The sequence below is a fragment of the Chiloscyllium plagiosum genome, unplaced genomic scaffold, assembly GCF_037043375.1.
Source record: "Chiloscyllium plagiosum isolate Xiang-an unplaced genomic scaffold, Cpla_swu_hap1 HiC_scaffold_8, whole genome shotgun sequence".
NCBI lineage: Eukaryota > Metazoa > Chordata > Chondrichthyes > Orectolobiformes > Hemiscylliidae > Chiloscyllium > Chiloscyllium plagiosum.
The window spans coordinates 45,690,701-45,708,102 of NW_028270146.1; the positions used below are offsets into that span (position 1 = coordinate 45,690,701).

At 40.1% G+C, this 17,402-nt stretch overlaps 1 protein-coding gene across 1 annotated transcript in view; it reads right to left on the reverse strand.

The window, feature by feature from the left end:
- slc25a47b (solute carrier family 25 member 47b) overlaps nucleotides 1-16,903 on the reverse strand; it is a 29,355-nt gene extending 12,452 nt beyond the window's left edge. The window contains 3 exon segments of the mRNA XM_043697409.2: nucleotides 1,145-1,216; nucleotides 1,299-1,342; nucleotides 16,661-16,903. Of these exon segments, the coding sequence (XP_043553344.2) occupies nucleotides 1,145-1,216; nucleotides 1,299-1,342; nucleotides 16,661-16,697 (153 nt within the window). The 5' untranslated portion in view covers nucleotides 16,698-16,903.
- Between the last annotated feature and the right edge of the window lie 499 nt (nucleotides 16,904-17,402).

Sequence of the window (17,402 nt, forward strand, 5' to 3'; positions counted from 1 at the left end):
TTATATACATTGTTATGTCATGAATAGGGCCCTAGCCATCTGCTCACTGTGTAGGCTCAATCCCAAAATAGGGTATAGCAAAACAATCCTGTGATATAATGGCACTGCAATTTTAGGAATCTGAAAGCAATTGATGGAGTATGCAGAAATAGTTTTCAGAGTGAGGGCAAGTCAAGGACAAAGGAACAATACAATACAAGCACAGACAAGCCATCAAGCAGTGATGTTAGGGAACACTTTTACATGCAAAGCATGATAAGAGTGTGGAACTCACAAAACGTGATCAATGTCAGCTTAGTTAACCTTTTGTTTCTGTGATTAATAGGCCATTACTAGCCAAGAGCACTAAAGAACATAGGCCCAAGACTTGTGGAGGGACACGTGATTTCATTGAATGTCTGTACAGAGTGGAGGGGTTGTTCCCTTATTTACATAATTAAATTTGAAAAATTATTTAAAACTTTAAAGTGTAGAACCCAGCCTTCTAGTTATAGAATCATAGTCATAGAGATATATAGCACGGAAACAGACTGTTCAGCCCAACTTGGCCATGCCGACAAGATATCTTAAATTAACTAGTCCCATTTGCCAGTATTTGATCCTAAAATGTCACTCCTCAACCTCCAGTGCTCCACAGAAAATAGCCATATTGATTGAGATTATAACAAGGTATTTCAGCAGTCTGCATTGGAAATGATTCAATGAAGTTAACATTTATTAACAGCAAATAAGTAGGTTTTAATAGGAGGCTGTGTTTGCACTTATGCTTCACAAGTACAGTCTGTTCTGATATAACACAATAGTTCCATTCCTGTGCAATACTGCATTAAGAAAATTGCATAATAGCAGCACAATGGGGGTGGAATCGCGTTACAGTCAATACAGGTAAGGAAAGTTTGAGCTCTATAAATAATGATCTAAATTCTTCAATCAGGTTATAGCCAATTCATGCCAAACCAATTATAGCCAATCCAATATATAGCAGAACCGACTGCAGAAAAAGCTATAAGTGCTCAATTTCCAACATTGCTTCCAGTTAACATATATATGAACAGCACAAATAAAGGCTTAAAAATTTAAAAAAATTCTAACATAAGCAAACAATTCACAAAGCTGTACACAATTGACAAAAATTCTGATTTACCTTTTCTCTCTGGTATGTTGATCGAATGCAGTGCCAAATACCACTGTACATATGTTGTGTCTGAATTCTCACCTAGTGAAACAACTTGTATTAGCTACAGTATCATGAGTGAAGCATTGGCAATTTCTAGCAGCAGCTCAAATACATACACTACCTTGATTGTATCCAAAGGATATCCAACAGCGGTAGCAAGTCCACCTGTGGTGGCAATGTAGATTTCACACCAATGGATATTAAACATAATTTACATTGCGAATGTTACATGACAGATATTTTCAACATGCTTACCTTACATAAAATTTCTAAAATATCTATTTTACTGTAATCTGTAAAACATATGTATCTGTATTGGCATGGTTATGATCTTTACTGTGCATTGCATTCTGCTTTTATAGAGTCATAGAGGTGTACAGCATGGAAACAGACCTTTCGGTCCAACCTGTCCATGCCGACCAGATATCCCAACCCAATCTAGTCTCACCTGCCAGCACCTGGCCCATATCCCTCCAAACCCTTCCTATTCATATACTCATCCAAATGCCTCTTAAATGTTGCAATTGTACCAGCCTCCACCACATCCTCTGGCAGCTCATTCCATACATGTATCACCCTCTGTGTGAAAAAGTTGCCACTTAGGTCTCTTTTATATCTTTCCCCTCTCACCCTAAACCTATGCCCACTAGTTCTGGACTCCCCTACCCCAGGGAAAAGACTTTGTCTATTTATCCTATCCATGCCCCTCATAATTTTGTAAACCTCTATAAGCTCAGCCTCCGACACTCCAGGGAAAACAGCCCCAGCCTGTTCAGCCTCTCCCTGTAGCCCAGATCCTCCAACCCTGGCAACATCCTTGTAAATCTTTTCTGAACCCTTTCAAGTTTCACAACATCTTTCTGATAGGAAGACGACCAGAATTGCAAGCAATATTCCAACAGTGGCCTAACCAATGTCCTGTACAGCCGCAACATGACCTCCCAACTCCTGTACTCAATACTCTGACCAATAAAGGAAAGCATACCAAACGCCTTCTTCACTATCCTATCTACCTGCGACTCCACTTTCAAGGAACCTGCAATCCAAGGTCCCTTTGTTCAGCAACACTCCCTAGGACTTTACCATTAAGTGTATAAGTCCTGCTAAGATTTGCTTTCGCAAAATTCAGCACCTCACATTTATCTGAATTAAACTCCATCTGTCACTTCTCAGCCTATTGACCCATCTGGTCCAGATCCTGTTATAATCTGAGGTAACCCTCTTCACTGTCCATTACACCTTCAATTTCGTCAGAGAAAGGGCCAGTTGCAAGTAACTATCCAATTCAAATTCTGCTCTTTCACCTCTGCTGCCTAGATTTGAATTATCATGAAAGTAACTCTCCAGGATATTAAGCAAAGGGGAATCAATCTGTTGTAACTCATTTCTAATTAAACTCAAGTACACAACTGAAAACTGTCAACATTTTCCCATTGAGCCCACAGAGATGATAAATATGGTCACCTGCTACACAGTTTAACATTGGTTGATGTGCATTTTTAGAAACGAGACTCAGCTTATTAGAGGGGCTGCTATAAACAGGATTTATAATAGACAGGTAGGAGGCTGGAAGAACACAGCAAGCCAGGCAGTATCTGGAGGGGGAGTAGTCGACATTTCGGGTGTGACCCTTCTTCAGGATTTTATCTACAAACAAGATTTATAACAGAAATGGGCCACCGATTTTACCCAGTAAACTAAAATCAACAGCAATTTCAGAGTCAAACACTGACTTATCGAAAACCTTTCCATCACTTCTGTATTGTAAACAATACAATATACCATTCCTATTTTCTGTTGCTAATTCGCAGCTGAGTATACCAAAGGTCCAGTGGTAACAAACTAGCTGGAAAAGCTTAGATACACATTAACAGATTATCAGCTAGAATCAGATCCATTTCAGTTATATAACTATAAAAAGGAATGGATGACTTTCGATGCAGTCATGCTAAACGTTTAACTGAAGTATTTTATGTATGAACATGCACCATTCTCCAATAAAATAATATTTCTGGTTTTAGTGAACACAGAAATTCACCAAAAAGAAATTAATCTCTCATGTTGGAAGCTTTAATAAAGTCCTAGTTTAAAATTAACTGAAGGATTAAAATTGTAAATTATTTTGATGATTTACAAGTTGTCTTGGAAAATATTTACACAATAACTGATGCACCTGAAGACATAACGTGAGAGTTATGTTTTATTTGCACAGTTTTTTTTCTATTTTAACACTGTTCTGGAGACAGCTGTCTGCTTACCAGCTAAGGGCATTCACATTTAAATATTGTCTTTTTAAAAAAATTGGTTCCACAGCAGCAATCTGAGTTACTGGTCCAGAGACAAAGGGAATAACTTAAATCTCCAACAGCAGGCAAGTTTGGCTTGGGCAGGATTACATCTTAAAGACATTCAACATGACCTCAATCAGCCGACATTTGATTTTAATTGACAGCACGTGCATTCCCCAACCCATTCACAGGAGGCAGCTTAGTTAGTAAAAACCATGTAAGTGGCTACCTGTTGTTATTTTACTGGCTCTTTACCTTAATCCATTTTAGTTGGATTCCCTAGCTGTTGGTAAAACTATTAAAATTCCATTGCACCATTATTGGAGAATCAGGAGTGTTTCTTCCACCCAATGAACTGTTCTGCTTCTAATTCCATGATTCATAACTTGACACCATTCATGATCTGCCCTGCATTTCCCTACCTTCTTTCTGCATTGACCACCATCTTGTGCTATAGTTTTCCTACCAAGCAGACCAGAAATCAATCAGTTGTTCTGGTTTTGGGGGGTAGGAAACCCACAGAAACAATTTTAAAGATGTCCCATAATTAATATCAACATGTTGTATCTCTCCACTCTCAGGGCATAAGAACATGAAAACCATCATCTCTTCAGACAGGCATATCTGAAAAAACAGAAGCAAATTTTGTGTCAGATCCCAGTTTTGTTAAATCGCCACCCTGCTTGGCTTGTACATTGCCTCTCGCAGTGGAGTAGATGATTCTATTCCCACCTCATTTTCAGATGAGGTCAGAAAACAAGGCAGCACGGAGAAAGACGTTGCCACCTGCCAGAATTTCTACTAGCCACCGTTAGCTAGCCCCAGTCCTTGTGGTAATCCACTGTTCTAAGTGTACTGGTGTTTTCAGAAACAGGTCAGCTTTGCTCACAGAGCAGCATCAATGTCCAGCTAGTTAGCATACCAGCAAAGTAGCTACTTCCTGTTGCAGAATTCCCCCTCCCACTCTCTATCTCGCTACAGCAGTCATTTTGTTATGGAAGACTGAGAGTTTTTCAAGGACTTTTTATTTTCATGGAGTACTTTTTCTATTTTCAATAACTCCTTTATTATGAGAATGGTCTTGTACTAATAGTAACATCTGTATGAGAGCAGTTTTTTCTAAGAAGGGTTTCCTTCTTTAGCTTGGTATAAGTGCTATTTTATCCAAGACTGTATAATTTATTTTATTCACTCCTGGGATGTAAGATTACTGTCTGGCCTCACATTAGTTGCCCTTCTTGAACAGCCACAGTTCAATTGGTGTAGATACACCCACAGCAACATCAGGGAGGGAGTTCTAGGAATTTGAGCCAGCAAAACTGAAGGAACCAGTGACATATTTCCAAGGGAGGATGGTGAGTGGCTTGGATGGGAACTTGCAGGTAGCAAGTGGGCGGCACAGTGGCTAGCACTGTTGCCTCACAGCGCCTGAGACCCGGGTTCAATTCCCGCCTCAGGCGACTGACTGTGTGGAGTTTGCACGTTCTCCCCGTGTCTGCGTGGGGGTGCTCAGGTTTCCTCCCACAGTCCAAAGATGTGCAGGTCAGGTGAATTGGCCATGCTAAATTGCCTGTAGTAAGGGGTAAATGTAGGTGTATGGGTGGGTTGCGCTTCGGCGGGTCGGTGTGAACTTGTTGGGCCATAGGGCCTGTTTCCATACTGTAATGTAATGTAATGTAATCTAATCTAATCTAATCAATTCCATACATCTGCTGCATTTGTCCTTCTAGGCAGGAGTGATTTGAGAGTTTGGAATGCGCTAAAATGGAACCTTGATGAATTTTTACAGAGTATCTTGTAGATGGTACACACTGTGGCTATTTGTGGCTGTGCTGGTAGGCATGAGTGTATGTGGATGTGGTGTCAATCAAGCAGACTGTTTTGTCCTGGATGGCGTCAAGCTTTTAATATGTTTTTTGTAACTGCACACATCCAGACAAGTGAGAATCAAAAATTACAGAAAGTTCTGGATGTAGGTGTGTTCGCTGAGTTGGAAGGTTTGTTTTCAGATGTTTCGTCACCCTTCTAGGTAACATCAGTGAACCTCCGGATGAAGCACTGGTGGCATGGCCCACTTTTTGTTTATATGTTTAGGTTTCCTTTGGAAGCTCAGGAACCAAAGGAAACATAAACACAAAGAGAAAGCAGGCCATGCCACCAGTGCTTCATCTGGAGGCTCACTGAAGATGTTACCTAGTATGGTGATGAAACGTCTGAAAAACGAACCTTCCAGCTCAGCAAGCAAACCTACATTCAGAATGTCAACCTGAGCTACAAATCTTCTCAAAACTCACTATTACAGAAAGCTATCTGCAATATCTGTGGTGCGTGGCTTAGTGATGGCTGCCTCACAGCATCGGGGACCCAGGTTTGGTCCCACCCTCAGGCAACTGTCTGTACGAAGGTTGCACATTCTCCCCATGTCTTTGTGGGTTTCCTGCAAATGTTCCAGTTTCCTCCCACATCAGGATGTGCAGGTTAGGTGAATTGGCTAATCAAAATTGCCCACAGTTTCCAGGGATGTGCAGGCTAGGTGGATTAGCCATGGGAAATGCAGGGATAGGGGTAATGGGATGGGGCTGGGTGGGCTACTCCTTGGAGGGTCAGTGTGGATTTGATGGGTCGATGGCTGCTTCTAGACAGTAGAGATTCTATGATTCTACATTGTGTCCTTTACTGTGAAGTGTTGCATAAATGTATTTATAAGCCATTGTGAAAAGAAGAAGGTGCACCAATATCACAAACTTACTTTACAATAATAACAAATTACTAAATTCAAACATACATGTTCATTTAACTTATCATATAAGACCACCTCTCAACAATACGCTTTGAGGCTTAAAAGCTCCTTTACGTCCTCACATCTCACACTCAACATCAGGGATCAAATACCACTGTTCAAGGTTGAATTTTCCCTCCATACTTTCTCAAATTTCTATCCACCTCATTCAGCTGGGTGGGACTGCATTTACTTAACCCATTCATAGTCCACGAATCACAGCAATGGTTTCACTTGCCACCATTGCACCTCTGGCTCCACTGGATCTACTCTGGACCCCCCTCCAATTTCCCTTCTTGCTACCACTTGGCAACATCATCCAAATGAAAAAGTGTTCATTTCTGTACACATGTTGATGACATTCAACTCAACCCCTCCACTCTCTATATACTATACTTTGAATGAGCAGAAACTTCCTTCAGCTTTATAACTGGGAACATAAAACCTTTGAATTCCTCGATAATCTCCTTTCTCTGGCTACTATCCGATATTGAACCAGACTGTTTGCAAGCTTGGTGCCAAACTTGACCCTAAGATGAACTTCCAGCCATGTATCCACACTATCATGAAGATCACCTATTTGCATCTTTATAAGTTGCCTGTCTCAGTCATTTGTTTGCTAAACCTCATCCATGTCAATGTTATCTCTAGGTTTGACTATTTTACACACCCCTAGCTAGTAGACTAAAGTCTATCCTCTAAACAAACTGGGTCATCCAAAGCTCTGCTTCTATACTTATCTTCAGCAAATCCTGAACATCCATAGCTGCTGCGTATTGACCATACTGGTTTCTGATTATGTATCATAATTTTAAAATTTTCATCCACGTCCAAGAACTTGCTTAGCCTTGCAAGACCCTGCCCTCAATTGAAAAATGTGGTGCTGGAAAAGCACAGCAGACCAGGCAGCATCCGAGGAGCAGGAGAATCGACGTTTCAGGCATAAGCCCTTCTTCAGGAATGAAGGGCTTATGCCCAAAACGTCGATTCTCCTGCTCCTCGGATGCTGCCTGGCCTGCTGTGCTTTTCCAGCACCACATTTTTCAAATCTGGTACTCCAGCATCTGCAGTCCTCACTTTCTCCTAAGACCCTGCCCTCACCCCACTACCTTTAATCAACCCCATTCCCTTTAATCAACCCCATTCCCTTACCCCTCCATGCACTCATCCAAGTCTGGCCTCTTCAGCATCTCACATTTACTTACTCCATTGTTAGTGCTTGTACCTACAGTTACCTAGACTTCAAGTTTTAGAATTCCCTCCCAAAACATGTAGGATTGCTCTCTCTATCCTTTTCAAGATGCACCTTTAATCCTGCTTTTGGTTATCTGCCCTCATTTCTGTGAATGCTTATCATACTTTTTCAATATAGTTTCTATTAAGCACTTTAAGATTTTTATTATGTTAAAAGCACTGTATAAATAGAATTGCTGTTGTTTTCAAAACAGTACATGACTTCATTTTTCCCTATCTTTGCAATACTCTCCAAACCTCCAAGATTTTGCCATCTTCAATTTTGCCATAGCCAATTTTAAATGGTGTACCATCAGCTGACATAGCTTTAAACTCTGGAATTCCTTCCCTAGATCTCTCCACCTCAGAAAATACAAAACAGGAGGAAGTGGTATGATATTCAGCCCCTCAAGCCTGTTCTGTTATTTAATGAAGTCAAAGCTGATCTTCTACTTCAGTTACATCTTATAGTACCCTTGCACCTCTTGAAGCTTTTAGCAACATTTGTAAATCTTGCATTTGAATATAACAACTCAACATCTACAGGTCTCTGGGGTAGAGAAGTTCAAAGATCCACAAAGCTTTGACAAAGTAATCTCTCACAGTTGTAAATGGTCAACCCATTATCTGAAACTGAGACTGCTAATTCTAGACGCACCCTGCACCTAAACTATCAAGCCACTAAGAATTTTATAAATTCCAATGAGATCACTTATCATCCTTCAAAACTCCAAAAAAAATCAGTAGAAATCAATATCCTTATCCCAGCAATCAGTCTAGTAAAACTTTACATAAAACCCCACTTCCTTTTGCTAATTTGCCCTTATTTCAATTTTTATGGTTGAGTGTCAAACTTTGAAATATGCTAGAGGTGCTGTATAAATACAGTTTATCATCAGTGACCGGATTCTATGCCGAATGTGGTAAGATACTAAACACCAAACAGTTTCAGCATGACTTCTCCAGTCTTTTACTCTACACAGCATTAGCTTCCCATGCACAGTATTTCACAACTGTCAAGATTAAATTTCAGCTTTCATTGTTCTGCTTGTACATTTTGTCCTACTTATTTTACTATTTCTAAACTATATACCATCTTTCTCCATTTAACACTTCTACAAAATGTGAGCTATTTGCAAGACCCTATTTTTCAAGAGAAAAACAAAAATCCAAACAAAAAAAACACTAAAAAACCTAATTTACATAATGCCTGTCAGCCTTTTTCAGGCAAAAGATTACATTGTGTCATCAACAGAAAAGCTAAATTTACTTGCATTCTTTTCAAAGTTATAACTAATAATGGAACATAAAATATCCTAATAAAAAGTTAAACCATAATATTTTTACCCACGTCTATGGATACTATTCATGGTGTGCATCAGTTGCAGTTGGTCAATATGGATAGGCTTTAAATCAGAAAAGGTTTCAGGTAAAAAAAAGATAAAGATAGTAGTTGAGGACATAAAACTTCTACATGGTTCTCGGTAAAGACAAGAACACAAAGGGACAGATCATTTAAGAGTCCACCTACACATAAGGACCAACCAAACACCAGTTATTAAAAAAATCTCTAACTGAATGTGAAAAGCATTCATACAGTCACTTAGAGGAATTAGCAGCACAAATAAAAATAAAATGATTTAGATACACTTGCTATTACAAAGGCTTAGGTATGGAGGTAGCCAAGGTTATGCAATAAAAATTCCATGTACACAACATTTCAAAAGGACAGGCAATATCAGTTCCAGTAGTCAAGGATAATTTCACTTATAGTACAGTGATTGACAGTACATTGGAGTGAAGAGGATGCTTGTCATAGACTCAATAGAGAGAGAAAACGAGACACTTTGAGATAGTGGTGAAGTTGGGGATTGGTAAGAGATATTGAAAAAGAAGAAAATAATAGGCTAATGGAAAGATAACACTTTTTAACGATCCAAGCTTCATATTCAATGTCAGCAGTCAGTTGATAGTCTGTGATCAAAGAGATTTCTTGCTTTCTTGAAGTTTCTTTTTGCTCTCACATCTTCAGCCTTATAGTTCAAACTTAAAACCAGCCACATCTTGGCGAAGCAGGACCTGCTATAAGTGGAGTCCAGTGTACTGTCTTCCCAGCTGTTGAGGTGAAAATGAATAAACAATGGTCAGAAATGATTTAGGCTCAAATCTGGAAGTAGAATCAGTAGATACAGTCAAAAAATACTAATGGTAGTAGCTTGTTGGCTCTGGAACAATAGTTATACCGGTATACAAATCACTAAGGAAGGAAAAATTGGAGTTTGATGCAAAGGCAACATGATTGCAAGAGACTTTAAATCTTCATGTAGAATGAACAGATTAAATTAACAAAATTAACCTGAAAGATAGGCTTTTAGAATATTTTTATGACATTTCCTGTAACAACATGTATGGAATCAACTCAAGTCAAAATCTAGTATTGCATAACAAGGCAGCATTAATTAGTACTTCCACAGTACAAGATCTGCTAAGAAAGAGAATATAACACAACTGAAACCCAGACTATAGTAAAAGCAAAATACTGTGGATGCTGGAGATATGAAATAAAAACAAAGTGCTTGTGCTGGAGAAACTCAATTCTGGCAGAAACTGTGAAGAGAGAAACAATTAACATTTCAATTCCTATAAGTCATCTTTGGAATTGTAGGAGAATGAAAAGTTATGATTTTTATGCTGTTGACAAAGTGGGAGAAAGAACAAATGGAACAGATGTATGGGGTGCCAAATAAAATACAAAAGCAAGTGCTAATAGTAGGAAAAGAGAGAGGTCAGCACAAAAAGATGATAATGATAGATGTGAATAGTAGAAAATACTTCAGCTCTAAGCAAATATACATTTCAAGACATGGTTTGGGAAGTACAATCAAAATGGAGGACAGTATGAGCTCCTGAGCTCAATGTTAGGACCTGGAGGCTGTAAAGTGCCAAAGCAAAAACTGCGAGATGCTGTTCATCCAGCTTGGTTAGGCAAGGCTTGGCTAAAGTTTTAAGCTAAAACTTTTTAAGTCTTCAAGACTTAACATTCTGCTCCATTTTGATTACATGCACCCATCCCATCCTGTTCGCATTATCTTGTCTACATGAATTTGTTCTCAGCAGAGTTGAATTCTTTTCTATTGACACCTATCAATATGGCTATTTTGATTGGGAACCATGAGGAGAGGGTTGGCATCAGGACCATAGAGAGAACTGGAGGTGTGCAGCAATGAGGCAAGAGGAAGACAGAAAGAACAGGGGAGAAGAGCAGGTGAAGCCCCTTTGATATCTTTTCCCTGTTCACCTGTCTGATCCCTTGACCAGTCTTAGTCAGTAACTGCTTGTCACTCACACGAGAACCAATGGATGTAACCAATCGAGACTTCCAGAAGACCTTTGATAAGGTGCAACATAGGAAACTGAGTAAGGTAAGGGCCTATGGTATTCAAGGCAAGGTACTAGAATGGATAGAGGATTGGCTGTATGGCAGAAGGCTAAGAGTGGGAATAAGAGGGTCCTTCTCAGCATGGAAGCCGGTGACTAGTGGTGTACCACATGGGTCAGTGCTGGGAGAACAGCTTTTCACTTTATATACTAACGATCTGGATGAAGGAACTGAGGGCATTCTGGTTAAGTTTGCAGATGATACAAAGATAGATGGAGGGACAGGTAGCATTGAGGAGGCAGGCAGGCTGCAAAAAGACTTAGAGGTGAGGAGTGTGGGCAAAGAAGTGGCAGATGAAATACATGGGAAAGTGATGTCATGCACTTTGGTAGAAAGAATTGAGGCATGGAACTATTATTTTCTAAATGGGGAGAAAATTCATAAATGCAAAGGGACTTGGGAATCTTAGTCCAGGTTTCTCTTAAGGTAAAATTGCAGGTTGAGCCAGTAGTTAGGAAGGCAAATGCAATGTTGTCATTCTTCTTGAGGATTTGAATATAAAGGCAGGGATGTACTTCTGAGGCTTTATAAAGCTCTGGCCAGATCACATTTACAGTATTGTGAGCAAGTTTGGACCCCATACCTCAGGAAGGATGTACTGGCTCTGGAGTGGAGGTTCACAAGAGGAGGCTCACAAGAATGAACTCAGGAATAAAAGGCTTAAAATATGTTTGAGGACTCTGAGACTATACACAATGGAGTTTAGAGGGATGAGGGGGGGAATCTGATTGAAAAACTTACAGAATACCGAATGGCCTGGGCAGTGGATATTGCGAAGATGGTTCCACTGGCAGGACAGAAGAGGACCCTAGGACACAGCCTTGGAGTAAAGGGAAGACACTTTAGAACAGAGATAAGGAGAAACTTGTTTAGCCAGAGACTAGTGAATCTACAGAATTCATTGCCACAGAAGACGGAGGAGGCCAGGTCATTGAGTATATTTAAAACAGAGGCAGATAACTTTTGATCTCCTTGGCAATCAAGAACTTATGGGAAGAAAGCCGGAAAATGGGACTGAAAAGCCTATCAGCCATGATTCAATGGTGGAACAGATTCAATGGGCTGAATGGCCTAATTTCTGCTCCTACGTCTACGGCCATGGTCTGTAAGCTGCCATATAATTCTGTGAGCCTTTTTGGAGTTGGTTCTTGGTGGCCATTTTCTCACCCGAACCCCTGTACCATCAAAGCAAGAGGAAACTGGGGAGGAGAATGGGTTGGGGTGAAGAAGAAGAGAAACCCCTTTGATGCCACCACACACCCAAGATATTTTCTGTTGCCGACCCCTTTAAAATGTTGTCTCTGCTCTGTGCACATATGCAGTGAGATGCAATGATATAGAGGATCGATGTCCATGCCCTTTTCTGAATTATCATGCAGCTGCATTTGCCCAGCAGTTTTGGTGTCAGCAAATACTGCTTTTCCAGCCCCCTTCAGTTCTGAGTGAGTGTCATTGGACTTGAAACATGAGCATCTCTCTTCACAGATGCTGCCAGACTTGCTGAGTTTCTCCAGAATTTTCTGGTCTTCTTTCCAAATTCCATATTAAGATTGGAAGTGACACATTGTAGACCCAAACAAGAATGCTAAACATAAACAATGTCATTTACATGATGGGGAGAGCTGGCTAAAGTCAAATGGGCAAGTATGCCAGTAATGTTTTCTACTGTTTATTTTAAACAATTCAAAATGTTCTAAAAAATATATTGTTTAAAAAATGTTCAGTAAGAAAGACCCTTCCACGACTTAGTAAAGAGCCTGAAAACAGTGTAATATTAAATGAAAAGGTTCAATGTTGCAAAGGAAAGAATCATAGAATCCCGACAATGTGGAAGCAGACCATTTCACCCACTGAGTCCACAATAACCCTCTGAAGGGCATCCCACCCAGAACCACCCCACTACCCTAACTCCGTAAACCTGCCTTTACCATGGCTAACCCACCTAACCTACACATCCCAAGGCACTATGGGCAATTTACCACAGCTAATCAACCTAACCTACAACCATTGGACAGTAGGAGGAAACTGGAGCACCCAGAGGAAATCCATGCAGAAAAAGGAGGAATGTGCAAACTCCACACTGACAGTCACCAGAGGGTGAAATTGAACCCAGGTCCCTGGCACTGTGAGGCAGCAGTGCTAACTCCTGAGCCACTGTGCCACCCCAGAGAAACTCATCAGGACTAGCAGCATCTGTGAAGACAGAGCAGAAAGGAAAGAATTTCAGATATTCCCTGTCCTTTGTCTCTGAGGACGTACGTGCCTTCTGACATCTCTCCCAAACAGCCTGGCTGGGATTTGAAGGCTCTGCCCCCCACACACAAGATTGTTGTAATGTAGGAAATCTGGCACTTAATTTTCACTTAGCAAACTCCCACAATAAACAAAGCAATAATGACTACATTATATTTTTGTTATACTGATTGAGAAATAAATATTGGCCAATATAATAACAATAAATCCCCTGCCCTTCCTTGAAATAGTGCCATGGGATTGTTAACATTTACCTGAATAAGAAAATGGGACCTTGCCTTAACATCTCATCCAAAAACAACACCCCTGACTGTACAATGCTCCCTCAATACAGCTCTGAAGCAGAAGCTTTGAAGCAGGACTTGAATCCAGAAGGCATGGTTCAAAGATAAATGTCCCAACAATTGAGCCAATTTTCAGGGTTAAAAAGTGAGGAATAATTTGAAAATTAATCACAAAATACAAAGGAAATACTGTAAAAATTCAAATTAGACAATACTCACCAGTTACTTTTTAAGCGGCCCTTCGGGTTCCGGGTGATTTGCTTCTATTCTAGTTTGATGGATACAGAGTTGGCTGATAAGTCCAAGGCACGAAGGATAACTGTTGCTTGGACGGTCAGTTGACTTGACTTTGCTTCTGCATTTTTCAAAGAATGTCTGTGTCTTCCTTAATGAGCCTTATCCCATTGTTTTATGACAGGGCAGTCATATTTGACAAGTTTGCTACTGGTCTTTGAGGATATAACAAGCAGAGATGATAAAGGGAAGATGTACAGATGTTGTGTATTTGGCTTTCCAGAACGCATTTGATAAAGTGCCACATAAAAATTTATTTGACAAGATAGGAGCTCATGATATTGCAATAATGTATTAGCATGGATTGAGGATTCATTAATACAAGATGGACAGAGTGAGAATTAATGGGTCTCCTTTGGATTGGAAAAACCTAACTAGTGGAGTGCTACTAGATCCAGTTCTAGGGCCTTAATTATTTACCATCCATATTAATAACTTGGATGAGGGGCAAAGTCTAATGCATCCTTTACTGTTGACTGGGGGGGGGCATGGAATTTAAAAGTAATGTCTTGTTACAACTGTACAGGGTATTGGTGAGGCCACACCTGGTATACAGTGTACAGTTTTGGTCTCAATGTAGTTAAGAAAGAATATACTGGCATTAGAGGCTGCTCAAAACATTCACTAGGTTGATTCTTGGGACAAATAGACTGACTTATCAAGAATGGCTAACCAGTTTAGGCTTTTATTCATTAAAGTTTAGAAGAATGGTGGGTGGGGGTGAAGGTGGCAGCAGTGGCCTTACTAAAACCTACAAGATTCAGAGGAGGCTTGACAGGATAGATATTGAGAAGATGCTTCCACTGCTGGTAGAATCTCAAATTAGGCGACATAGTTACAGAATAAGGGGACAACATTTAAAACTGAGATGCAAAGGAATTTCTGCTCCATGAAGGTAACAAATATCTGAAAGCCTCTACCCTAGAGAGTTGCGGAGGCTAGATCACTGAACATATTTAAAGAGCAGGTAAATAAATTTTTGGTGTTTCAGAGAGTTGAAGGAGGATTATGATAAACAAAAGAGGATTTGAGGCCTGTGGCAAATTGACCGTGACCTTGTTGAATGACCAGCAGACCCGAGGAGCTAATGATCCATTCCTAACCCTATTTTTAGTATTATGATTGGTTACTACGAATGGGTGGAGTACTTCAGGGATGATTTGAAGACAGTTTTAAACTGAACTGGAGGAGATTGTTTGAGTGATTAATGTTTCAATTCTGAGCTCCTTCAATGGCTTCAAAATGGCTTGTCTCCCTCACGTCCAGACTAGGGTTCCAAAATGAATCAGAAAATTTTAGCATCAGGCTTCTGAGGGACAGATATTGAGCCCTGTATTTTCCACTCAAGTAAACTTCAAGAGGATGAAAGCAATTTTAATAAGTACAGTAATACATGCTGTGCCCATCTCAAACATGTTGAAATGGCCTGTGCTTCACCTGATGTAAAGCTCCACACAGGCACTCCTATGTGCTCCAAAATTAGTGTGCACTTGATTCAATAAATGTACATTCTCTTCACTGAAGTGAGCAGTCCAGGCTTCAACTAACTCCTTGCAAAATAATCCTGCTCATTTGGCTATTTTTCTTGGAAGCTCCCTCCCCAGAGTTCTTCAAAAATTCTGAGAATACTTTGCCTGCAATTGAATTCCTTCCTCACTCATTTCAGAATGGCATTGACTGCATCACAGTCCCAAAATTACAACTAATAACAAATGGCAATGTGAAATGACAGACAATTACGTAAATTTAAACCAAAGATGGACCTTGTACAAACCTTAGAAAATGAAATCTCTACGGGATGCAGGCTTTGCTGGCTAGACAAGCATTCATTGGCCATCTCTAACTGCCCTTGAGAAGGTGATGATGAGCTGCATCCTTGAACTATTTCAGTCCACCTGGTTCAGATACACCCACAGTGTAGCAAGGATGGGAGCTCCAGGATTTTGATTCAGTGATTATGAAGGAATGGTGATACAGTTTAAGTCAGGATTGTGTGGTGCTTGGACAAAAACATGCAAGTGATCGTGTTCCCATGCATCTGCTGCCCTAAATAGGGAATCTAGAATATGGGGCCAGGTTTTCCAGAATGGTGGCCAATCATTAAAGACTCCAATAAGGAAAAACTTCTTCAGTCTGAGGATTGTGAATTTTTGCAATTGTCAGAGCATTGTGAACTTTCCATGGTCAAACAAGTTTAAGACAGATGACTTGAATACTGACCTTGATTGCATTGAATGGCAAAGCATGTTACAGGGGGCCTGTATGTTTCTTATAACCACCATTGATGCTAACTAGTAACAGTTATCCTCTTGTTATCACTCTTTGAACTTCCTCTCATACTGATACAACCCCTTAAACAAAATATCCAACTCTTGGCAATACTGACTTTATCATGAGTCCCCACAGCTTTGACTTTAATAAATAACCTTCCAAGTAGAACTTTGGATTCTACCAACTACACACCTCTCCTTCAAAGGAATGCATCAATGACGAAAGACAGGGGTTTACACTAACCAAGAATCATTGCCCATTAGATATACTTTATTATTTAAACTGTCCCTGGAAATGTGACAACATTTAGAAACATCAGACACAAATCATGTCCTGCAGCTCTTAGTAATGACCTTCCAACATTCTCGTGTGTATCTGAATAAACAAATTTTCAATGGCAAACTATGAATTCTAACATGTACGACTTTAAAATTAGTATGTTCTTCACTAACAAAATAACGCTTAACTATATTAATAAGTAACATTCAAGTCAATCCACAACTGAAGCAATGACAAAACTAGTGGAATTTTCCATTTTTTTAACATATAAAATCCTGTGTACCATCTGAAACTAACAACTGTATGCGTGGAATAAATACTGATCATTTTCAAACACTTTAACGACAGAGTACCATTTCTTACCTGCAAACCACCCAGCTAAGAAGTCAAGTAAATACATTTTGTGCCAAATGTCAACTTCTTCTCATCAGCAATTACGAAATGACGGACCTTAGTTTGAATAGACAACAGTCACCGGAGAAACTAAAACAAGACCATAAACGAACAGGAGTAGTCTAATTAACTTGAGTTACGTAACACAAGTTGTGAAAATAACAGCAAAAACTGCTGCCCCTGAACGAAAAAAGCCGAGTGCCCGCATAAACATTGTGTAAGATCCGACTAGCGGCGGAAATAGCCGAGTCAGGGCGGAAATAGCCGAGACAGGGGGGAAATAGCCGAGACAGGGGGGAAATAGCCGAGTCAGGGCGGAAATAGCCGAGACAGGGGGGAAATAGCCGAGACAGGGGGGAAATAGCCGAGACAGGGGGAAATAGCCGGGTGTCCACGAACGCCGAAAATAAACGAGTAACGGTCGAACTCTTCGTCGGGAACGTGGCTGGCGCTTGACGGGAAGTTTGATTTTTTTTTCATTTCCCTAGGTTTTATTTTGAGAACTGACAAAATGGACATTCTGCAATATACTGCAGCTTTGTTTGGTGCTAATAATTCACAAAATGGCAGTCATAAAACTAGTGTTCAACCCAATCTTACCTTTAACCGAGTATATGCACTTTCCAACTTGCAGTCTTTAATGACACATTTTAAATTAAAAATAAAAGGCAACGACAAAGAAAAGTACTGTGCCCCAGCCCCATTATGTAGT